General features: G+C 35.2%; 1 protein-coding gene across 4 annotated transcripts; it reads left to right on the forward strand.

Moving 5' to 3' along the window:
- Window positions 1-1,409: 1,409 nt before the first annotated feature.
- POLI (DNA polymerase iota) lies at window positions 1,410-25,153 on the forward strand. 4 transcript variants are annotated; one of them, XM_068563437.1, is made up of 10 exons: window positions 1,410-1,509; window positions 2,972-3,094; window positions 5,094-5,258; window positions 9,095-9,247; window positions 11,422-11,658; window positions 12,463-12,641; window positions 13,470-13,558; window positions 15,837-15,967; window positions 20,877-21,082; window positions 23,047-25,153. In XM_068563437.1, exons 1-10 carry the CDS (start codon window positions 1,470-1,472, stop codon window positions 23,866-23,868), a joined length of 2,145 nt encoding a protein of 714 aa, XP_068419538.1. In that variant the 5' UTR covers window positions 1,410-1,469; the 3' UTR covers window positions 23,869-25,153. The 4 variants fall into 4 exon arrangements, with proteins under 4 accessions (XP_068419538.1, XP_068419537.1, XP_068419535.1 ...); XM_068563436.1 differs by having other exon boundaries at window positions 1,426-1,548; XM_068563434.1 differs by having other exon boundaries at window positions 1,460-1,854; window positions 23,047-25,152.
- Window positions 25,154-25,536: the final 383 nt, after the last annotated feature.

Consider the following 25,536-nt stretch of genomic DNA (forward strand, 5'->3'; position numbering starts at 1 on the left):
GTTTGACAATTGACAGGGAAATAAATTCAACTAAAGAGGGCTTGATTATGTGTGTTGTTTTTCAATGCTGGTTCACTTTTAGTCAAGCTGTTGAATGTTAGTGACCCTAGGGCTCTTATAAAGGAACTGTTTTAATCTGCCATAGTACTTCCCTGGTTTGTATCATTCTCAACATGGAGGAATTGAAACAAAATACCTTAGCTGTCTACAAGTAATTGGACCCTTGATGATAGCCAAAGAGGCACTTAATTCAAAAGGACTTTATCTAGACTTATCAAATAGCAATCGCAAAGAAGGCAGGATAGCTTTAAATTGGTGTCTTAGATCCCATAATGGAGACTTTGAAGGAACTGGTCCAGATGTCTAAGTGTAAAATACCCAAAGAGGAAGACCTGGTCTCCAAACCACCGAGCCCCAGCTCTGCCTGTTATTCCTTCTTTATGGATGCACCAGCATGTCCTTTAATGGGTTTCTCAAAGTTTTCACAACCTATTTATGAAAGAATCCTGTAAAAAAATCAAAATAATTGTGTGAATATATATATATATTCATTCACACACACGCGCACAGTAATTTCCAAATTTTCTCTGTTGGAAGAAACACACACACACAGGCACAAAAGGCATCTCAACAGAAAGCAAAGAGAATGAACATTTATTGAGCACCTTCCAACCTTCCATGTCCCAGGTGTTTTATATTCATTGGAATATTAAAGCGTACGTTAGTTTTCATTCGTTCATTTAATCCCAATACACTCAAGACCTTTTTTTTTTTTTTTTTAAACAGTGTAGAAACAGGCCCAGAGCAGTTATTTAACCTGCCCAAAGTCACAGTTAGCAAGTTGGAGTGTCTGGATTGAGAACTTTACCCGACTCCAAAGCTCATGTATCAAAATCCTATTCAGTTTAAATGATTAAAAATTCAGGGGTCCAATCTGTCACAGTATCTTTGAATCAAACACCAAACAAACAAAATGCAAACTTTAACATACTTGCTAATCATATTAGTTTACATGGTCGCCTTGCTGTCACCATAATTTCCATCCTTTCCCCCAACTCCATCAGCATAAATCATTCAGCGTCTAAGGGTTAGCAATTCTGCTAACAGTTGATCAGGAGACCAGGCTGGCTTCTAAGTAAAGATAAACAGTTAAAATTTGTGGTGTGGGATTCACCCCGAAGACCTTAAGAAAAAAATGAGCTGTTTGGTACGACAATCTCTCATTCACGGCTGGGCGGCAGGGAACCCCCGCACGCTGGTCTGGAGGATTCCCAGCCGGCGCGTCCTTCGGAGCAGCCCGCGGGTCGGCGCAGACCGCGCAGGCGTCAGCCCGGAGCGGCTTCCCTGGAGACCGGGCGGAAGCGGTCGGAAGCTGCCCTGCGGTTGGCCGCTGGGGCGGGACGCAGAAGCAGGGGGTGGAGCCCGAGGAGGAAGGCGACCGCGACGAGGAAGAGGACGCGGCTCGGGTCATGGAGCGGGCCGAGGCGGGGGCAGCCGGCAGCTCGCTGGGTGCGCTGGGGTCTGAGGAGCCCGGCGGCCTCCCTTGGTGTAAATGAGCAGCGCGGGGCGGGCGGACTTCCGGGGCAGTGGCGGCGGCCGTTGGGGTGCGACGGTCCCGCCCGGCTCGGGTCCTTTCTTCTTCCCGGCTCCGCTGAGAGAGCTGCCCTTCGCTGCCCGGTGTTTTGAGGCCAAGATCCCGAGAGGGATTTTTTTGCCCAGTAGGAGTAGGGTGGGCGCGTCAGTTGGTTAATCGAGGGTGCATTTGTAATCCCTCAAACAGCCCAGTGAAAGCGGAAGAGTCCCCGGCCGCCTAAAGGTTGCAGAAGCGGGGAACTTGTCGCCCGTTTGGCAAAGGTTGGGGCCCGGGCTCAGCCCAGACGGGAAGGGACGGCTCAGCTCAGAACCGGGGACGAGGCACGTTTGCAGTGGCCGCCTCTCCGGTGACCCACTTCCAGCCTCTGGACCCTACTCTGCACCGCGCCAACCCCCGGGCCTGGGGCCAAGGCTCTCCTTCCCTGCCTCCTAGACCCCCGCCCCCCTTCTTAAAAACTTAAATTTTGGAATGATTTTAGATTTACAGAGATGCACAGATAGCTTTTCCTAACTTTAATATCTTACATCACCATGATACATTTGTCAAAACTAAGAAAGTAACATTGGCATACTATTAATGAAAGGACAAGATTTATTCAGATTTTACCAGTTTTTTTCCACTTAATTTTTTTCTGTTCCGGGCTCCAAACCAGAAAACCACATTGCATTTAGCCTGCCTTGTTTTTAACTGGTGTTAAGAGCTGGAATCTCCTCTGTCTTATCCCTCTGCCCCTTCCCTCAAGACATGAACTACTTTTTAAAATCCAGGAAATATTTACTCTGTCTTTCAATTTAGCAAGTATTTATTGGTAGTCTGTTATATGCCAGGCTCTGTTTTAGGTATTGGGTATTCAGCATTGAACCAGCTAATCTTGATCTCATATGGGAGCTAAATGTAGTCCATTGGGACCCATAGGTTCTGTATTGTGCTGCTTTGTATTTCAGATTATTTTTTTAATTTAAGGACATGCCACTTAGAATACTTTTTAAGTTGGTTGAAAGGTCAGTGTTTAAACTTTTCTGCCCCTTTCAACTTACTCTAAATTTTCCCATAAACTTCCAAGTCCTAGGATTACCTTTTGCAATCTTCCATTATTGATAAATTTTTTTCCTTAAATTTATTACTATCCTGAGAAAAGTATAGTATACAAAGAAATAGTAACTAAACAGGACTGAAGACTCTACTGTGGGTGGAGCTTCTCTCATGTCTTTGTAATTTTTAGATGCTTTGACACATGTGATAAATCCAGGGAAAAAACTTTAAAAATCACTCTGCATTCTTCTTTCTCAGTTGCCATGTTTTAAGGGGCTGGCAGTTGCTCGGAGACGATAAGCAGCCTGAATGTATTTTTATATTTCTTTGCATATTGTGCCGCAGTCCATGATCAAGTGGTGCCAGCAGGAAGTTCTTCCTCTAGAGTCATAGTACACGTGGATCTGGATTGCTTTTACGCACAAGTAGAAATGATCTCAAATCCAGAGCTAAAGGGCAAACCTTTAGGTAATTCTGGAGTTTGATACTGTTTTCTTTGTATAATAGTATTCCTTATTTATTATGTTTATTATATTATGATTTATTAACCATATTAATAAATGTTGGAAGCAGTTCTGTGATGCTTTATAGATAGTAATCTTTGCTTCACTACAGGTGTAAACTTTATAAGCCTCGTTTAACCAATGGTGAATGTGACACAAGTAGTATAGTTAACCTAACGGATGAACAGAGAGACCATGATAAACTTTTAGTCTTTTTCTCAATGTTTGAAATTTTACAACCATCTTATCTCAAGAACAATCTGTTTTATTAATTTTAATGGAAGTTGTCATTTATTCTCCCACTTTTGAAATTAACTCTTGAATTGTGTAACATTCGACAAAATAGTTGGATTTTGAACAGAACCCAAAATGTTAAGGCATACAGTACAAGCTTTCCATAAAATCATAAGTATCTTTTAAAATAAAAGGCAAAGAGAAATTTTACATTGGGGATTTACTTACTATTATGTTGGCTTTTTAAAAAAATTTTTTTATTATATCTTAAATTGGAAAAGTAAATTTCTAAAAATTTCTTTTATGCATGTAGGAAGGATTTATCTTTTAGTAAAATCATAAAGAGCAATTTTGGTTCACCTGCTGCTTCCCTCTGGTGTCTATTTTGGTTTTGCTAAGTCCCCAATTCAACTCAGCCTAGTTGATTTACTAAGGAACAGAGGGATGACTGATGACTAGTTTTTGGTATGCCAAGGTCAGTCTAGGATCTTTAAAATTAAGTCTGTCGAGTTAGGATTAGGGGACCTCAATTTTCTTCTGAAGGCATTTCTAACTAGTAGCATGGTAACAAGATGTTCTGTACGTAATGATTAGTAAAAAGGTATTGTGTAATGAAGATGCAGGAATGAATGATTACCAGGAAGTGAGGGATATAATGCTGAAAGTTTCTAGGAGAAAGCATCATAGTCTTTCATTTATACTCAGCAAATACATGACTACTTAACTTGGGCTGGTGACATAATGGTGAGTCCATTAATCCTGCATTAAAAGACTTCTTTTTTAGTTAAGGAAGTTACTAATCTGATTTTTTACATAGTTCACTGGTGAATCATAAATTATTACTTTTGACCCAGTGATTCTATTTTTGGGCATAATCTGATATATCAAAAATGTATGAAATAATGTTTCTTTGCCTTGTTTATAGTATCAAGATTTTAGAAACAAAATGTCTTACATTAGGGGAATGGACATAACCTTTTTTTCCCCATCTACATATTTGTGTTTTACATATTTTAGATGAACGTTACTTCAGTAGTGGTAAACAAGTAGTCAACTTGTGTAAAGAGAAAAGCAAATAATTTTAGCAATTTTAAGCTACCGGAAAACTAGAATTTCTAAACAGTCTGTAGATGATCATAACTTAATCATTTTGATAAGGAGGGGGCTCATAATGCCACCTCTCTGTCTATAATCTTTTCTGCAGATTACTATGAAGAACAGTTCAATAATTAGAACACTGATTGGGGGAGATCCCTAGTAATTGCTGTAGGTTGGCACTTGTAACAGAACATTGCTTTATATTCATTGGAAAGTTACTCAGAAGACAAGTTAGGTTTTCTAGCAGCAACCGGTAGTTAATTGTACTCAGTTATTTTCATCTGCTTTATTTTTTGATAAAACATGGCCTAGAGTTATATATAAAGTTATATAGAGTTAATTCAATATAACTTAATTTGGTTTTGTATTGTTTGAAAAAAATCCTCAGAGGATTTTATTTGTATCTTTTTGCAGAAGACTTCATAGAATTGCTGGTTTGTGGAAATTTTTGTTAAATTGTACTTCATAGAACTTTGATGAATGGAGGCTGTATTTTTTAACTGAGAGCTTTTTATTCTTATCAAAACAGATGGTATTACAACTTACAATTATAATATGGAATAAGTAAAATATATTTTAATTTTAATTTTTAATCCTGCTCAATTTTCTTATAAAATACTTATTTCTTATAGGGGTTCAGCAGAAATATTTGGTGGTTACCTGCAACTATGAAGCTAGGAAACTTGGAGTTAAGAAACTTATGAATGTCAGAGATGCAAAAGAAAAGTGTCCCCAACTAGTATTAGTTAACGGAGAAGACTTGACTCGTTACAGAGAGATGTCATATAAGGTTACAGGTACAGATTATGGGCAATATACTTTCAGCATTAATTTTTATATAGGATGCCTGTTAACTACATGAATCTTTCAATAAATGTAAAATGCATAAGTCAGTTTTATTTTGGGGCTTTCCCATTTTAAAAAAATTTATATGAGAGTGACTTAATATATTATGAGTAATGGTGACAAAAATGTATAGTTGGAAGGAATTTGAACTCTGTCATGCTGATGTTTACATAAATATGAGAAAATGTAAAAAAAATTTTAAAGTGAGAAAATGGGAGACAGTAAACCAAAAAGAACCAGATATTTTTAATTATAAATTTAAATGCCAAGTTTAAATGAACTATGAAGAAATATGCTGTACTCTAATGCACTAATGGTAGTTGAGAGAGGCTTCTGTAATGTTTGATTAACATAATTAAAAACCAATTTGTTAGGAAGTATTAGCAAAGATGAGTATATTTTTTTCTTTGATTTTATGTATATATTAAATATTTCAGTGTAGATAAACTCCCCCTTACTAAGGTTTGGGTTTGAATCTTAGTGTTTTAGTAAATTACAGGAAAAATGAAACCATGTGTTGTACTGGCATATGGCAAATATACACAGTTTTAAAATGTATAAGGATCAGCTTTTTATTTATCTTGTTTGCTATTGTTTTTGTTTACTTGTTCTTTGGTTATTTGTAGCAGTTTTCAGATGAAAGCATTAAATATAATATCCAAGACCTCTTACGAAGAAAAAGAAACTTAAGAAAAATGGACAAAGGATATGAATAGGCAATTAACAAAAAGAGCAAATTCAACAATGTGGAAAAAGAAAGCTCAAATTCATTAGTACTAAAAATAAGAATGTGAGAAAAAGTAGAAACAAAGTATTACAGCCTTTTCAAGAAAGCAATCTAGAAACATTTTTTGAAATTAAAGATACCTATTATGTTCTTTAACCCAATAATATCACTGCTGGGGATTTATCTAATAGAATTAAAATAATGTATATGTACAAGAATGTCTCTTGTAGCATGGTTCATAATTGCTAAAAATATGGAATGAAAACAATTGCTCATCAGGATGAGAATGGCTAAATAAACTAAGACTTCTCTATTATAGAATATTATATGGCCATTAAAAAGAATGCTTTGTGCTGTACTGTTTGACTCATAGAGATATGCCTTGTTGAGTAAAAGGCAAGATGCAAAAACCAGTATCAGGTTTTTCCATATGTGTAAAACAATGACCCAAACCCCTTCCGCCACATGTGTGTATATGTCTATGTGTGAATAGACAATGTTCACAATTATGTGTGTGTATCTGAATACTCAGAAGTTAATTTTTACTGTACATAGAAGAGATGATATAATACAGACGGTGTGCATCTTGCCTTTGTTCTTGGTGATATTTCATCTCATTCATATAGCTCTTCCTCATTCTTTTTAATGCCTGCACAGTATTCTGTTGTATTTTGTCCCAAACTTATTTAACCATTCCTTTACTGACACGAAGACAGTATGTCCCACTTTATGCCCATTGTCCCTACGTAATTATTAATAGCACCTCCTTTTATTCAAAAGATATCTTGTAAATTATGTGGTTTCCCTGATAGTGAGGGATTATTGCTCTGTTACCAACTTTTTGCTCTTCCAAATATATGCTTCAGTAGACATTTTCATACAGACATTTTCACATACTTTCATGAAGATATCCTTAAAGTAAGTTCCTAAAGTTTAATTGCTAGATCAAAGATAATTTGCATTAGAAATTTTGAATACTGCTATATGTTGCACTTGAGGTTGTCCCAACATATTGCTAGTATGTATGACAGTATTAGATATTCATAAAGATTTTGCCTATAGGTAGAAAAAATAGTAAATCATTGTTTTGATTTGCATTTCTCTATAAGTAAGTGTGAGCATTTTTTCATGTATTTTTGGTCATTTATATATGTTTTCTGTGAATGGCCTTTTCACTTGGGCCCGTTTTTATTTAGAGTGCTCCTGTCTTTTCTGATTAGTTTGTGTCATTGTTTGGGGAAGTTAAGGAAATTAACCCTTTGATGGCCATGTGTTATAAATATATTTCCAATTTGTGTTTCATCTTTTTTACTTTTCCAATTTGTGTTTTGGCTGACATTATGGTGTCAGACTTATCAGTCTTTCTCTTATGATTTCTGTGCCACTGCAGCTCTTCACAGTGAAAATATCACTGGAAATTCAATGAGTAAATCTCAGTTTTTATGCTGATTCTTAACTTATAAAGTAGTATCTTGAAAGAATTAATAATGCACTAATATAATAACAATAAATATTCTAAGCATGATTTATGCATCGATAAAATGTTATTTTGTTAATTTTTTTCATGGTATTTTCTGAGTTGAAATAGGAACATAGCCTAATAGTCCTATACTGAATTTATTTCAGACCTATTTATGATGTATAACCTTATTGTTTATTTCATATTTTTATTCTGCAGTATTACATTTTTGTCTAGTTTTTTCTCTAATTATAACTCCTCTCTTTGGCCTTTTGTAATCATATGTTTAATAAATGCCTCTTGTTTATGGAGTTGACAAGTTGACAGCAAAAACGAGGTTAACTTCAGGAATGGATAAGTGATTTATTCCTATGACCTAGTAATAGAACCAATATAATCAATCAATATTCAGCGATCCACCAGCTTTGTGCATGATTCTGTACTTAACTTGCTTTTCTCCTTAGCACTTAACTTGTTCTTTGTTTTTTATATAGTATTGTTTTGATAAACTTTTATTTTCTATCTGTTACTGCTGGATATCAGGTATATACTTTTGGGGAAGAAAAGCAGAAATTGATGAGGGAAATTCAAAAGAATCTTTTTATATGGTCAGACACATTGTCAGTTTTTCCTCAGAGTAGATATATGGTTTTCTCTAGGTAGGTTGAAAGTGATTTTTGGTGGTCACCAGATCACACTGTTATCTTTATTAATTGTTTTCTCCTGCTGTTATCAGTGTTGGCGTCAATAAAACAGAGCTTTCATATTATAGGACTTTAAGAACCTATGCATTTTTATATAATAAGAGGCTAATAATTTGTTTTCTGCCATCCAGCTGGTATCATAGGTGATTCAGAGAGAAGTGAAAATTCTTCTTAATGATTTCAAATTATTAGTTTTAATCCTAAAAATGAGAATCGATAAGTCTTTTTGAACTTATTTCAAATCTTGGTTCAGCTCAATTTAGTAAACATTCGAGTTATGGACTAGGCATTGTGCTAGAGGCTGGACATTCAAATCCATGTAAGTCATGGTCCATCTCTGCCCTTAAGGAATGTGCTGGAGGGTAACTAATCAAAAAATATTGCATTGTAGTATATTTTGAAAATTAAGTAACTTTTCTCTGTGGATTAGTATTAACTGGAAATTTAAACTTTCATTTTGTTTTGCCTTTTAAAAATTCTTACGAAAAACATAGCTAGAATATATTATTACTTGTTTTTACTTCTCTAAGCAGACTGTAATTTATTCTTTGACCTACTGCTTCAAGATCATAATTAACCATAAGCATTGATAATTAATGCACTGCAGATAGAGAAATTATAGGTATAGGAGATTGAGAAACTTTATTGCTATGAGTATCTGCCCAGGAAATGTTATTTTTGGACTTATTTTGTTGGAAAATATTGCCTTTACTCAGAATGTGGTACAGAAAAAAAAAATCCCAGTTAACTGAGGACTTTATTAAAGATATTATGGGACTGTGAATATATGTAAAACCTTTAACAACATATTTTGTTATTTTTTTAAGCATAAAAGAGTTAAATCTATTCTAGTTATAACTTCAGTTACATCTGTGCTCCAATGTTATTTTAATTTAGAGTTGTTGGAAGAATTTAGTCCAATTGTTGAGAGACTCGGGTTTGATGAAAATTTTGTGGATCTAACAGAAATGGTTGAGAAGAGACTAGAGCAGCTTCAAAGTGATGAACCCTCAGCACTGACTGTGTCGGGTCATGTATACGATAATCAGCGTAAGTGGGTTCTTATTCATTCTATTTAGTAACTAAAAGTATCTACATTTCTTAATGTTCAGTCAGTTCAGAGAGTCGATTATGTCTTTCTGAAAGTATTCTGGCTTTTGTTGGATATATTAGCCATATTTCAACAGTCTAAGATGATTAAAATCAGGTATTGCTATTCCATATTAAATAGGCAGAAAATGGTATTTTGATGACATGTAGCTCAGTGCTTTGTGCACTTTTCATTTCTCTGACACAGTCCTGTATTACAGTTTTTATTTTATTTTTTTATTTTTTGGCTACGTTGCATCTTCATTGCTGTGCACAGGCTTTCTCTAGTTGTGGTGAGTGGGGCTACTCTTTATTGCGGTGCGTGGGCTTCTCATTGCAGTGGCTTCTCTTGTTGCGGAGCACGGGCTCTAGGTGCACAGGCTTCAGTAGTTGTGGCACGTGGGCTCAGTAGTTGTGGCTCGTGGGCTCTAGAGTGCAGGCTCAGTAGTTGTGGCGCACGGGCTTAGTTGCTCTGTGGCCTGTGGGATCTTCCCGGACCGGGGATCGAACCCGTGTTCCCTGCATTGGCAGGCGGATTCTTAACCACTGCGCCACTAGGGAAGTCCCTGTGTTACCGTTTTTAAAGAGGATGACTCTTTAGGTCATCCTTAAGTTACAGGAGTTGGCTTTGTAGAGTAATTTTTGATTTTGTTAAAACCATTTTTAAGCAAAATTTTATAGGTAGACTAAATTTGCCTTTGCTGCCTCTTTGCTTGCTCACTTCTATTCTCCCAAGGCACTAAGACCCTCCCAAGTTAGCCCTTGTGGAAGCTTGTCCAGGCCTACCTGCCATCTTCTGCAAGCTCATATTTAATCAGTTCAAATAATCTTTGCCAACTCTCAGCAAGAAAACAGAATGGTTCCTCTCCTTCGCGTATTAAAGTATGAATGACTGATGGTATTTCCAGGGGTATTTGCATTTGAAAATAAGCTGCAATCAACCCTACTGAATATCTAATTAGGCTTTCAAACATCTTGTGACTGCTGGTGACTTCCAAATCATACCACGTAGAAGGCAAGCTACTCTGCTTTTCTCTAAGACTTGTCCTGACATACTTCCTCATAGGTCTCAGCCAGCATATGCTTTCTCTTATCCCCCTTTTTTGAGAGCTGGTGGATCAATGTCCAGTCATTATCCACCCCCGGATATTAAAGAAGAAAAGAAGTAGAGCTGCCATTCTGTCTTAGAAGAAGATATGAAGCTTTCATGTGTCTTTTGTACCTGTGCTCTTTTGTCACTTAACAAGGTCTGGGTAGCAAGAAGGTTCCAAATGTGTTTCTGTGTAATTTTTAAAGCAAACTTAGATTCTATTTGTTAGAACATATTACAGAGAGCTAGGTCTTATATCCTAAAATATCTAATTCTTCATGAATTCTTCTTTCTCCTCCACGTAAGATTGTGTTAAAAAATTTTTTTAAACCTACAGAAAAGTTGACAGAATGATACAATGAGAACAGTCGTTATGCCCTTCCTTGTAGATACTCCCATTGTTATCATTTTGCCACATTTGCTTTATCTTGCTGTTTATTGATTGGTTGATAAGTTGTTGAGCCACTATTACAGACATCATAACACTTGAAATGTAAATACTCCTGAGATTAAGGACTGTCTCATATAACTCTGATGTCATTTTCACACCTAAGAAAATTTGTTTCTATATAATTTCCCTATACTTTTAATAAAAGATCTCTTAAACTATAAACAAATCCAAAATTGTTTTTAATAGCACATACCACTAGTGTGTAAAGTTTAGATTCAGATCTTTAAAGCTGTAATGTTAGCTTTATCATTAATGTCACACTTTTAACTTTTATGCTTACTTCCAGATAAACATGAGTAAAAGTTCTACTAATGTCTGTCGGAATTTTTTATGAGAGATCAGTTTTCGTAATCTGTTAATCATTCAGCACTCCCAGTATGCATTTGCTATCACAGGCCTTGGAATTCACTTGTGGTAGTTACTTTACAGAATTCCTGGGAAGGACAAGAGAGATTAGTTAAGTGTGTAGCAGTATGGTGGTGGGGAAGGGGGGTTGGATATAGATTAAGCCCTTTATCTTTTTAAAACTCATTTGTTAAAAAGAAAATTAAAATTTGTGATGGTGACTTTTAACAACATTGGCTGTTTTTATAGCTATAAACCTGCATGACATCTTGCACATCAGACTACTTATTGGATCTCAGATTGCAGCTGAGATGCGGGAAGCCATGTATAATCAGTTGGGTCTCACAGGCTGTGCTGGAGTGGCTTCTAATAAACTATTGGCAAAATTAGTGTCTGGCATCTTTAAACCAAATCAGCAAACACTCTTACTACCTGAAAGTTCTCAAGATCTCATTCATAGTTTGAACCACATAAAGGAAATGCCTGGTAAGACAAATATATTTGAAAAATATATATTGGTTTTATTGTATTTCTTTAAGTTTAAAAATTACAGCTATGGGTAATTAATTCTTAGAACCTGTGTACTTGGCTCTTGGTGAAAACCAAAAAACCTGATGTTTTCTGGAGGGAATCTATATTAGGAATCTATATTTATGAAAGTATTTTCCTAGTTCTACCTACTTTTGTATAGTTTGAATATGATCATGAAAGTTATAACCTGGAAACGTATGGTCCTTTATCACAGCATTAATTTTTTTCCTGTGCTAAAGTATGACTGAGTTTTGGTGCAAGAACTTTGTCATAGGAGTTTCGCTAATGAGAAGATTTGTTCGCTTTCTGGCTCAAAGTTGTATTTGGGATGGTTACTACCTCCAGATATAAATGTGTGGTATTGTGTATAGAAATCAAGTTAGCTAATAATTAGCAAATGGTAATGAATTTTAATTGCTGTAGTGACAGTCTTTCTTTACATGAATAATAACTATGATTCTTCAGTACTTCCACATTGTTATGTAACAGGTGGTAAAAATTTCATTTTATCAATATCAAGACAGCATTTATTGGTTGTCTCCTTATTCATTATATTATACTATGGTTGTTAGGTTTTCGAGGTGGTTCATAACTCAGAGGCCTTGAGCAGAACAATAACCTAATTTTTAATAAAGTTTGAGCTTAACAAAATACCAATTATGGTATCAAAACTTGTGGTTGATATTTTTATAATATTTTAATTAGCTAATTTTAAAGAGAAAAACTATTGTAACACCGTATGCATTTCTTTTTGCTTAGGTATTGGCTATAAAACTACCAAACGTCTGGAAGCACTGGGTATCAGTAGTGTGCGTGATCTTCAAACCTTTTCATCCAAAATATTAGAAAAGGAATTAGGAATTTCAGTTGCTCAGCGTATCCAGAAGCTCAGTTTTGGAGAGGATAACTCTCCTGTGACACCCTCAGGACCACCTCAGGTACGTGACGATGATGTTTATTTTAATTGAATACTGGTTGTCACATTATTTGAGATAAAGATTCCTAGTTTTACTACTTTGTTCTTGCTATTTTAATTTGCGTTTTAGGTTAGTACATGATCCCTTTCCTATGAGAAGGCTATTTATTATAGTAGATTAATAAATATTCTTAAATTGAATCTAAGAATTAGTATTTAAGTCTCAAGTTAGCCACTTTGATTGAATACTACTTAATTTTAATAGCCTATATTGTATACAGGAGGCAAAATATTATAATTTTTAACAATCTTGTTTTCAGAGTAGTCTAATGGTTTAGGAGATGGAGAAAGGTATAATCACCCAGATAACATTGATTAATTTTTTTCCTGAGGGATAATAATATATACATTATCCCATTTAATCTTCACAATGAATCTTCCCGGTAGGTAGTACTATTGTTTGTTCATACCTTTTCCCCCTCCCTTACTCCCTCTTCCTCCCATTATTTTTTTAAGATGAAGATACTGTACTTTAGAAAGGTTAAATAACTTGCCCAAGGTTAAACTCAGATTCAAGTCCTAGGAGCTTAAGAGCCTCACTGTAATCGTACAGTAAAGCTTGGCATTGGTACTAGAGCTTTGTAATTTTCTTGACTTCCAGTGCACTTTCTAGTGGAGTACAATAACTTGCAGATAAAAAGATTTAATGTAAAAGTGAACTGAATGGCTCAAACTAAGTACATGAGGTAAGTTAGTAAAGAATGTGTTGAATATTTATTTGACATATACACTGATAATTGGATATGTTTATTTGGGTTTATATTAATCCTTATTTGTGCTTCTTTGGTAGTCCTTTAGTGAGGAAGATTCATTTAAATGTTCATCAGAAGTTGAAGCTAAAAATAAGATTGAAGAACTACTTGCTAGTCTTTTGAACAGGTGATTTTTCCATTTTGCCATATCATCTTATAGATTCTGTGTCTAGTACATGGAAAGAATACTTGATGTTCTATCTTGGAACTTACCAATTAACTGGAGACTAAACATGCAAAGATAGATCATTATAAAGTAACATGTTTGTAACTAAATTTAATTTACCTACTTCCATTGGTCTTAATTTTAGTAACATTGTGGTTTACTGTGGATCTTAAGCTGCTGATCATTAACCTAAGGGAGTTTTATGCGTATCTCTAGAATCGCTGCACCTATAAACTTTGTGATGATTGAGGATAGGAAATTGATGGAGAAAGCAGAAGAACCCTTTTATCTCCTGTGCCTCGGACCATGTGAAAGAAAATGGAGTCAGATGAAGGAATAGCTTAATGTGATTATGTGTGAGCAGTGAGAGTGATTGTGGTTATGTGCAGGGTTACTGGCCTATAAATACATGAAGACTGTCAGTTGGGATTATGAGTATACAAATAGCATTGCATAAACTGAACAAGACATTTAGTTTTCTGATGCTCCTTTGCCATCATATATCTATTTCTCAATACTCCATTTCTTTTCCTCCCATTTCTTTGATTTCTCAAAGTGGGGTGTCAGGGGTCTAACAGTTTTGGGTAGGTGTGCTTCTGTAATGATGCTAGGATGGTTAATGTGACTAGAGAAGATGGTTTTTGGATGGCTGTAACTCTCAGAAAACTGATAAAGTGAAATTTCCTTCAACTTTGCTGTCACATGCATTGAAATCCCATGTCTTGAGCAGGGCCGTGCCGCTCATCATTTGCTGCATGCAGCTGGCTGGCTATATGACCCAGCTGCAGTGATATGACTCAGGCTGAGCCTGTGAGTATGCTAGTGAAACTGGGTTATCTGCTTTGTTTCAGCTAAGTATAAGACTACTGTGAAATGCCTGGTCACTGGAAAAAGTTGTTCAAATAGAGAAACCACAAGAAGTATACGTTTTATAGGTTCTCTTATTTGAAGCATCAACCCAGAAATGAGTCTAGATGCTCTAAACCTGTGAAATAACTATTAACCATTTCTCTTTGTCTCTGCTTGGCATTCCCTTTTCTACATAGTGGCCCCTTATATCAGTGACTGAGTTGTATAATGCCATCTAAGTAACTGGCAAAAAAAATAATTGCGTGTGTGTGAATGTTCTCAAGCATATGATGATTAATACTATAGATATGTAAGAGGTATAAAATCATACATCTAGGCACTGGTCCATTAATCCATTCTCTAGGCACTGGTCTTAAGATTGCTTGGAGTATAACCTTTTTCTAGTATGTCTTAATTAGTTATAGGAACCAAATTACACTCTTTGAGTTGCATATTAACTTAATAGAACTGGAAGATATTTAAACTAGTAACATGTTTACAGGAACCATTTAAGATATTATCTTAAAGCAGCAATCAAGAAGTTTTGTGATAAAGCAATAAGAAAAAAATTGTTTACTACAAAAATCCAAATTTTCTAATTCAAAATCAACTTGAGTATGTTTAATAATACTTATATTTTATGTTTGTGACGCATATAGAAAGGAAAATGTTATTCTTTGATGACATTTATTTTCTCTAGTAATTAGATTTTCTGCTTTATAAGCGGATTTTCCATGTCATTAAAAGTTTTGTTTTCAACACTAAAACCAAGATTATTTGGATGGAACACTTTTTAAGATGCATGGACAAGTACTTACCTTCCTAAATATAGTGTATAATTAATCTTTCATATTATTTCTCTAATGCCATATAATGGTGATATTACTGACTCCCTTGGATCTATTTGAGGAATGCTTTTTGACAGAAATAATCTCATTAAAATTTTTTTTCTTTTTGTAATCTTATTTTTTTTATGCGTGTAAAAAAATTGTCATTTTTTTATATATTTGCTTCTGTCAGTAAATGATTCTCTGTTTCTTAAATTTCCTGCTGATTTTAATATGTTGCTTTTAGTTATGTTTTGGATTTGGATTGTAAAATGGCTTGTTATTATTATATCTTACCTCTGTTCTTTTTCTGATAGCACTCAATTCTGCATGAGACCTGAGAGCCTTATTTAAGTTTCAGAGCTTTATTATGTAGACTTTGTGAAGTTTGCTTGAACTATTCAGGGACCTTTATTGCCTACTGCCTAATTATCAACTGTATTTATAATTGTTACAGTTACTAAATCTGGCACATTTAGGTAAATGAGGTATATTGGACCATTAAAAAAACTTTAGATAATACTTTTTCTAATTCCTTGCTTCCTCTTTCTCTTTATTTTTAGAGTCTGTCAAGATGGAAGGAAGCCACATACAATAAGATTAATAATCCGTCGGTATTCATCTGAGAAGCACTATAACCGTGAGAGTCGTCAGTGCCCAGTTCCATCCCACATAATTCAGAAGTTAGGGATAGGTAACGGACTAATTTTCTGATAATTTAATTGGCAGGTCGAACTCTTAAAAAAACAAACTTTGAGTTAGAAATATGATCCAAAGATGGGTAGTCTTCACAGGGAGCTAGTGAACTATTAAATACTTTTATTCTATATGAAATTTTCACTAGAAAACTTTGTTGTTTTTTAATAGATATTAAAAGTAAAGACTCAGGAATGCTCCCCAACTCCAGAGAAAACAAAACTATGGTAATTAATTACATAGCATGAGATAACTTCTTTATGGGCATTTAGATTGTTTCCAGTTTTTGACTGTTACAAAAAATGGTGCTGTGAACATTTGTGTGCAAATCATTGGGCAAATATATGCTTTTGTTCATCTTGGGTAGATTACAAGGAGTGGAATTCCTGGTTTGTATGGTAAAGTTGAACTCTAAACTGACAAATTTTTTTCCAAAGTGAGTATAACAATGTAGATTTTCACCAACAAAGTATAGAGGGTTCCAGTTTTTTCATATTCTCATTGACTTTTAGTACTGTCATTTTCTTCTATTATACTCATTCTCATGACTGTGTAATGGTATTTCATTGTTTTGGTTTTTTCTTCTTATATGGATAATACTTTTGATATCATCTAAAATTTCCTGGCCTAACCTAAAGGTCATAGATATTTCCTCTTATGTTTTCTTTCAGAAATTTTATAGTTTTAAGATTTATACTTAGATCCACTTTGAATTAATTTTTATGTGTTGTGTAAAGTAAGAGTCTTAGTTCCTTCTTTTCCCTGTGGGTATCCAGTTGTTCCACAGAATTTGTTGAAAAGAATGTTCTTTCCCCTTTGAATTGCCATAGCACCTTTGTCAAAAACTAATTGACCATAAATGTAAGGGTTTATTTTTGACCTTCTTATTCCATTGATCTATATGTTTATCCTTATACCAGTTCTACCCTGCCTTGATACTTTGTTGTAAGTTTTTAAATTAGGTAGTATAAGTTCTCTAGCTTTGTTCTTTTATGGATAAGAATTTGATTTCTTTATTTGCTATAAGTTTATTCTGATTTTCTGTTCATTTTGAGTCAGTTTTGGTCATTTGTATCTTCTAGGAATGTATGCATTTCATCCAAGTTGTCTAATTTGTTGTCATGAAGTTGTTAATATTCCCTTATAATCCTAATTTTTGTAGGGTCTATAGTGATGTCCTCTCTTTCATTCTTGATTTTGGTAATTTGTGTATTCTTTTTTTTTTTTTCCCTTGGTCATTCTAGCAAAGGTTTATCAGTTTTGTTAATCTTTTCCAAGATTCAACTTTTGGTGTCATTGATTTCTCAATTGTCTTTCTACTTTCTATTTCATTCATTTCTGCTCTGATCTTTGTTATTTCCTTCTTTCTGCTTGCTTTAGGTTTAATTTGCCTTTCCACTCCTGGTTTCTTAAGATGGAAGCTTACATTATTTATTTTATACTTACTTTCTTTTCTAGTAATTCAAGTTTAAAGTTATACATTTCCTTCTAAGCAGTGCTTTAGCTGCATTCCATAAATTTTGTTGTGTTTCTTTTTCATTACGGCTAAAATAGTTCTAATATCCATTGTGATTTCCTCCTTGACCCTTAAACTTATTTAGAAATTTGCTGTTTAATTTCCAAATATTTGATTATTTTTCAAATTTCTTTTTGTTGCTGATTTCCATTTTGATTTTAGTTGATCAGAGAACATACTTAAAGTAACTTCAGTCCTTTTACATATATTGTGCCTTATTTTGTTGCCTAGCATATGGTCTATGCTGGAGAATGTTCCATTTGCATTTGAAAAGAAGAGTTGAGCAACACTATCAAACCATTCTACTTAACTAAAATTTATGGACTACTTCTCCAAAATAGCATTTTTGAATGACAGTTTGTCTGGATATATAATCCTTTACTGGTTTCTTTCTGTACTTTGAATATAGTATTCCATTGCTTTCTGGTTTTCATTATTTTTGATGAGGAGGCAGCTGTTAATAGTTTAATCAGGAGAGATTCCTGTTAATAGTTCCAATCAAGAGAGAATAACCACACAGAAATTTGAACAGGGAAAGTTTCAAAGAATTACTAAATTATGATAGGGGAGTGACTATAAAGATATAAAGATACTCTAAGAGGTCCCCGAGGGCTAAGGAAAAGTATCCAAGGAAGGGCAAACTTGGGAAAGAGAGTCCTCTTACCCCTCAAGGAGAAGGTATGGTTGCAGAACACTGAATAGTAGAGAAATCCTTTGAGTTACCTGGCCCAGAGCTGGTCCATAGTTATTGGGCAAAGAGAATACCACCCTCTGATCTGCAGATGAGCTGAGGCTGATTGGTGGGTGCACAGGGGGTGTTGGGATGTTGGGAGTTTGCTCACTGGCAGGGCAGCGCACGAGCTGGGGTACGCAGGTGTCCATGTTGGGAGGGCTTCTGTTAACAATCCTCCAGGATGTGGGCAAGCTGAGACTGGTAGGTGTTTGTGCTGAAGGAATCTTCATTCTCCTGCTAGTGCAAAGGTGGAGGGTATGGTGCCTGCATAGGAAGAGCTGGAGGAAACAACCCTCTGTGGCATACGCAAGTCAAGCCTATTAGGTGGGTATGCAGGAAGAGTCAGGGTGCTGTTTATGGCACAGGCCTGGTATGTGCAGTGTTTGAGTTGCTAGTGCCATGGTAACATGGTCACTAGGCTTGGACTGGGGCTGGAGGTTGCTGAGGGACTGAGCGTTCCACACACATGTGGTCTGGCGAGCACTATTGGATATTTCCACACATATGTACCGCACACAGACCATGTTACGGGAGCAAGAAAAGGTAAATGACAGTACATCGGAACCAGGAAGAGAAACACCCTGTCTCCTTTAATGGTCCTCCAGTTCTCTCTACTGACAAAACTTAACAGTTGAGTTCAATGTAAAAAAAATTTTAGAGTCCAATGCATTATCACACAGCAGTTACTGAAGGGTGATTTGTAGCTGAGAGGCAATAAATTGTTACCAGGCACAGTTGTATTGTTGTTCTCCTTTATGTGATGAGTTATTTACCTCTCTGTCTTTTTCAGCAGTTTGACTATGGTATATCTAAGTGGCGTGTGTGTGTGTGTGTGTGTGTGTGTGTGTGTGTGTGTGTTTATCCTACTTGGGATTTATTGAGATTCTTAATTCTGTAGACTAAATTTTTAAATGAAATATGGGGAGTTTGGGGCTCTTATTTCTTCAAATATTCTTTCTTTCCTTCTTTTTCTTTCCTTCTGGGACTCTCATTGCACATGTGATGGTATGCTTGATAATAATGTCCTATAGGTGTGTGCAATTCTATTCATTTTTCTTCAGACTTTTTTCTTCTTTATCAGATTAGATCATTTCTTTTGAGCTGTATTCAAGTTCTCTGATTCATCTGTCACCTCAAAACTGTTGTTACACATCTAGTGATTTTGTTGTTGTTGTTTTGGTTACTATACTTTATAACTCTGGAATTTCCATTTGTTTTGTTTTGTTTGTATGTTTGATTCTGTTTCTTTATTGAGACTCCCTCTTTTTTGGTAGTGGTTATCATATCTTACGTTAAATTCCTTAAAATGATTTTCTTTAATTCTTTGAAAATATCTATAATAACAACTTTGAAGTCTTTGCTAAATTGAACTTAAAGTCAGTTTCTATTGACTGCTTTTTCCGCCTGAGTATGAATCACATTCCTGTTTTCTTTGTATGTATTGTAATATTTTGTTGAAAATTGGACTAGGTAATGTATTCTAGAAACTCTGGATTTGGATTTTTTTTCCCTGTGGGCTTTTTTTTCCTTTTCTTTCTTTGTAACCTGTCTGGACTTAAGCTGCAAAATCTACCTCCCCTGTGATGTGTTGCCCCTGATCTCTCTGCTTAACTTTTTTTCTTTTTTTAAATTTAAATTTAAATTTTTAATTTTGTCTTCTTAGGAGGTTACCCTGTGTCTGCATAGTTTGGTGGTTAGACAATAATTGGTCAAAGGTTTGCTCAAATACTACAGCCTGGAAGGCTTTCATTTTCTGTCAACAAACAAGTGCTTGGGTTGGAGAGCACTTTCAAAATTTAGGCCTTTTTCAAGTCTGCCTTGGCTTTTATTTTCGGCTAGTCCCTCTTGCATCTCCCCTGGTATGCTTGTTGCCATTCTGGTGAGAGACATGTGGAAAGCTTGGCTCCTCTCTGTGTGTGCAGCTCTCAGTCAGCTGGGGTTGTGAGGAGAGCTTATCTAGTCCCTCTGTGGTTCTCTCATTTCCAGATCTCCGGGTTAAATTTATGGCTAGTCCACTGATCTTTCACTCATCCCAACCACAGTTGCAACCCCAGGCTCAGGAGCTATGTGATTTCCTTTGTTTCCTACCAAGTTAGTTCATTTTTGTGGCAACACTGCTGGGTGTGGGCTTTTGCCCTCTACCTCAAATCAGGTCAGTCCTTTCTGGCAGCAAAGCTTCCTGCTTTCACAGCCAGCCTCATCCTGGTAAAACTACTATACAAACTGTACTGTGTAAATGGGGATACAAGCAACTCCAACCAATAAGGCTGCTGTCCCCACTTTATTACCTAAATTTAGCAGCTTTTCATAAATCAGTGCTTCTCACTTTATTTGCCTTTGGTTTATTCCAGAATCTCAGAATGATTATTTTTGACCATTTTGTTCAGTTTTATTTTAATTTTATGGGGAGATTTTCTGACCTCATCATTCTCCCATAACTAGAAGTTCCATATTTCAAATCTTCTGAAAACCTTAACTCATTTGGCAGTTGGTGTTAGTGTTGAGATGTCCCAGTTCAGTAAATAATGTCAAGATGTCCCAATGATATCTATTTAGGATTTTAACTTCTTAATCTAAGCAATATAAATTAGATTAAGCTCTTAATATTAATTATGATATAATGTGTTTAGATATTGTCTTCTTAAACATTTTATTTAGGAAATTATGATGTGATGGCCCCAATGGTTGATGTACTTATGAAACTTTTTCGAAATATGGTGAATGTGAAGATGCCATTTCATCTTACCCTTTTAAGTGTGTGCTTCTGCAACCTTAAAGCCCTAAATACTGCTAAGAAAGGGACTATTGATTATTATTTAACACCATCATTATCAACAACTTCACGCTCTGGCAAGCACAGTTTTGTAAGTACACTGTTACTGGATTTGTATGGTTAAATTAGAGATATAAATTTGTGTTTAACTGATATAATTTAGAGATTCTTTTGGGTGATATGATTTGAATGACTTACTTGTAATAGTGCCTTTCATATTATGGTTTCTAGCCTTAAGTATATTGTACTGTGATCTAAGAATAAAATATAAACATCGCTGGATAAAAGAGAAAACCTGGATAGAGGTTCTCTGTTTTGGAACTGTTAAAACATTTTATAACAGTATATAGGAATATGATGATTAGCTCATATGAAAATATTTTCAAATACTGGAAATCTAATCTTGTTGTCAATTTATACATAAGCTACCAGCGACAGCCCCCCCCCGAAATGTCTCTGTTCAAATATTTAAATTTTCTTGGTTTTGAAATTACATAAAATTCTGTTAGCAATATTGATAGAATATGACTCCTCATTTTACAACTGTAGAAATTAAGAGTGTGGCAATAGAGAGGCAGAGGCTAGTCATATTTTCACATGACTAAAAGAAAATGCAAACTTCTGTTTACCAAATGCTTTAAAAAATAATCATCTTTTACTAAATTGTTTATGCCTACAATTAACTCTTAATTTTATTTTATTTATTTATCTATAAATTTTATTTATTATTTATTTTTGGCTGCATTGGGTCTTCATTGCTCCGCGTGGACTTTCTCTAGTTGTAGCAAGCGGGGGCTACTCTTCGTTGCAGTGCGTGGGCTTCTCATTGCAGTGGCTCCTCTTGTTGCAGAGCACGGACTCTAGGTGCATGGGCTTCAGTAGTTGTGGCACATGGGCTCAGTAGTTGTGGCTCATGGGCTCTAGAGTGCAGGCTCAGTAGTTGTGGCACATGGGCTTAGTTGCTCCGCTGCAGTGGGATCTTCCTGGACCAGGGATCGAACCCATGTCCCCTGCATTGGCAGGCAGATTCTTAACCACTGTGCCACCAGGGAAGTCCAACTCTTAATTTTAAATGTTTTTATTATTTTCTTTAGTTTTATTGTTTAATCAGTCATTATAATTTTAGTAATATTTTCATTTACATTTAAGCTTATAATGAGAACAGAATAGTGTTATGGAAATACTGAATTAGTGCCCTTCAAATTACTTTTTTTCAGTGACCCTTTTTATTCTGTTTATTAACTGACATTTAAAAAGATGTTTACTTTTTACTTTTTAATTAGTCTGTAGAATGAGAATTAAAGGTTTTTCATTCACAGTAGTATTAGAGAGGCAAACATAAGTGAAAGTACCTTGTACATGTCTGGCTCACAGTTCGTGCTCAATAAAAACAATGACCCAAATCTCTTCTTTACTTTTTGGAAGTTACTAATGTGTTGATGTTTCCTGAATTATATTTGACTATCTGTACATTTTTATGGTGCTTGAACTAGAGGGAAAATTAGGCAAATTAAAATAGAAGGTGTTTTAAAATTTTTATTTCATGTAAATATAGAATAATGCTACAGCTTAATAATGATACTGGGTTTTTACCATAGAAGTATTTTTTTTTTCTTTCTGTTAAATGTTACACTTCAAAATAGGGAATTTTAGAAAACCAGCCCTTGATGCTATCTGTGCATATACATATATTTTAGATACCCTTGGTATCATTTTATTTTTATAGGCCACCAGTCTTTTTATTCACAGAATTGGAAGTTTGAATACATGATTGTTTAGGTCCTTTCCAGGTTTCCAGTACATACCTACCTTCTGGCTCAGTGCTATCTAGGAAGGAAGCCATCTTCCTGGAATAGTGAGTAAAGATCCACACAGTTGTGTGACTAATTGTGGTGGATTGATCATTTCTAGTTGTTTGGAACTGGCCAAAAGGATTGAAGTTACGGAGTAGGATAGAAACATGTTGGTCGGATAATAGCTACAATCACACTTCAGCAGCATGAATGTTTAAAAGATATCAGTTATCTAAATTTTTCTGTTATCCTTGTATTCTAGAAAATGAAAGACACTCATATGGAGGATTTTTCTAAAGACAAGGAAACAAATTGGGATTTTCTACCAACTGGAAGAATTGAAAGTACAAGAACTGGGGAGTCTCCACCAGATACTCCAAGTTTTTCTAAAGAAAAAGACAGTAACAAATTTCCACTCTCCTCACTTCCTGAGGGTATTGACCAAGAGGTCTTTAAGCAACTTCCAGTAGATATTCAAGAAGAAATCCTTTCTGGAAAATCTAGAGAAAAAGTTCAAGGGAAAGGAAGTTTGAGTTGTCCATTACATGCTTCTAGAGGAGTATTATCTTTCTTTTCTACAAAACAAATGCAAGATGGTTCCTTAAATCCTAGGGATCATTTATCCAATACCAAACAGATATCCTCTGTATCCCCCTGTGAACCAGGAACATCAGGCTTAAATAGCAGTAGTTCCTCTTATGTGTCTAACCAAAAGGATTATTCACATTATATAGACAGTAGCTTAAAAGATGAACTAATGAGTCAAGGACCTAAAGAGTCTCAAGGATTCCACTTTTCAAAAACAGACCCTGCTGTATCTGTTTTCCATTCATTTCCAAATTTGCAGAGTGAGCAACTTTTCTCCAAAACCTGCACTACAGACAGCCATAAACAACCGATGGCAACAGTCTTTATTCATGAAGGACTTACAGAAAATAGAGAGCAAGATTCTACCGAAGAGAAAGTTACTTTTCCTTCTGACATTGATCCTGAAGTTTTCTATGAACTACCAGAAGAGGTACAAAAAGAACTGTTGGCTGATTGGAAGAGAACAGGATCAGATTTCCACACTGTACATAAATAAGCATGCTCAGAAAAAAGGGAAAGACCATTGTTCTCAGATTAACAGTTTATTAAGCTCTTCTAAATTAAGCACTAATACTTTCAATAATGTAGAAACACAACATAAAATGTTCCAGATAAAGCAAACAAAGTTATGGGAAGTAAATTCTGGCACAAAGCATAAAAATATTCATAACAGAAATAATGTAACATATTACCTTCCTCTTATTTCTAAAGCTATTTTATATTGCTTTTCAATAAAAAGAATATCATGGTCAGCATTAGTACATTTTCCATTCATTGTGGAAACATTGGGAGGAAGATATATATGACTGTATATAAAAAATAGAGTGGCCAAATCATTGGTATGCTGTACCAAAAAGCAGGTTTTTTCTATGAATTATGGAGTTGCTCAAGAAATTCACCTCATTAGGAAATAGCTATAAGAAATTCTGTTGCCAACTAACCTGCTAAAAATGTATGTGTCTTTGACTGAAGTACTATGTACCATTCGATAAGTTGATTTAAAAACAATACCAAAGCAGTGTATATTCAATTAATGGTTCTTTGTATACCTAGAACCTACCACAATGCCTGGCATACAGAGGGTGCTCAGTAAGTATTGAATGAATGAGTTGTGTGGCAGAGGCCCAGCGGGGAATTGGGCTGGGGAGTGTATTTGTTGTAAAGAACTAGAAGGAACTCTCCATACAAGTTGATTAAGGGAAGGATGACACTAGAAATTCAAAGTGATAGGTCTTTAAGAATGTCAGATAATGGAAGAAGTCCATTTCCTCTGGCCAGTCTGTAGGGTCTAAAAACAATGGATTAGGTGTGTTTTAATCTTCTCTACAATTTTGTAGATGAAGATTTGGAGATGAGATTAAGGATATCATACCCACAACAAATATACACAGTGACTAAATTGATGGGTATCCTGTTTCTCCCATTGTTGTTGCGTTCCCCTTTTGCCTTCCAGATTAAGAATCAGATATAAGCTTGTGGACATTTTATAATTTGCAAGACATAGGGGATGTTTCTAGAAGACACCAAAGTGTGGGTCAGCACTGGTTTGGAGGAGGTCTGTTCTCAAGTTTATATCCTTTCCAGATATAAGAAAGAAAGGATGATAAAAATAAAGTGTACAAACATGAATAAAAGTTGTTTAAAAATATTTTCTTCCTGGTGAGGACTTTTAATTAGTTTTAGATTTCTTGACATCTGAAAATTCCCTAACTATCAAGGATTTTTAACAGGGAGTTTGGGGTTATCAAAAACAATAACTTGGATCAAGAATGTCAGAAATTATTTACCATGCAAATATTTAGTGCTTAGGATCAAAGACTATAGAATTTTCTACATGCAGTATTCTGGTAAGGTAGTTAAAATTCATGAAGGAGTATATTACTTTTTTAGATAATACATTTTTACAAAGTTTCTAATAATCCTTGTAATTTTTTCAGCCAGAAATCATTGGACAACTGGAAAGTTAGAAAAAAAAAAAAGGTTAAGAAAAGTAAAGTATACAGTTTGGGACAGTTTAAAAAGAGAAAATAAAGTAGTAAAAAGTACACTTTCTTAAGTGAGAATGCAAGGGGTATATCACCGCTCTGCTATTTATTTATTCTGTGGCCTTAAGTTGGTCTTTCAACATCTTTGTGCCTCAGCATCTGACTTTTTAGGTTACCTT

The sequence above is a fragment of the Eschrichtius robustus genome, chromosome 14, assembly GCF_028021215.1.
Source record: "Eschrichtius robustus isolate mEscRob2 chromosome 14, mEscRob2.pri, whole genome shotgun sequence".
Taxonomy (NCBI): Eukaryota; Metazoa; Chordata; class Mammalia; order Artiodactyla; family Eschrichtiidae; genus Eschrichtius; species Eschrichtius robustus.

What these genes read in the sequence shown, in the direction of transcription:
- POLI (XM_068563436.1), top strand. Translation starts at nt 1,470, where the DNA reads ATGGAGCGGGCCGAGGCGGGGGCAGCCGGCAGCTCGCTGGGTGCGCTG. An exon ending in CTTGCTAGTCTTTTGAACAG is followed by an intron (nt 13,559 to 15,836) that starts GTGATTTTTCCA and finishes CTTTATTTTTAG; the next exon opens with AGTCTGTCAAGATGGAAGGA. An exon ending in GCTCTGGCAAGCACAGTTTT is followed by an intron (nt 21,083 to 23,046) that starts GTAAGTACACTG and finishes CTTGTATTCTAG; the next exon opens with AAAATGAAAGACACTCATAT.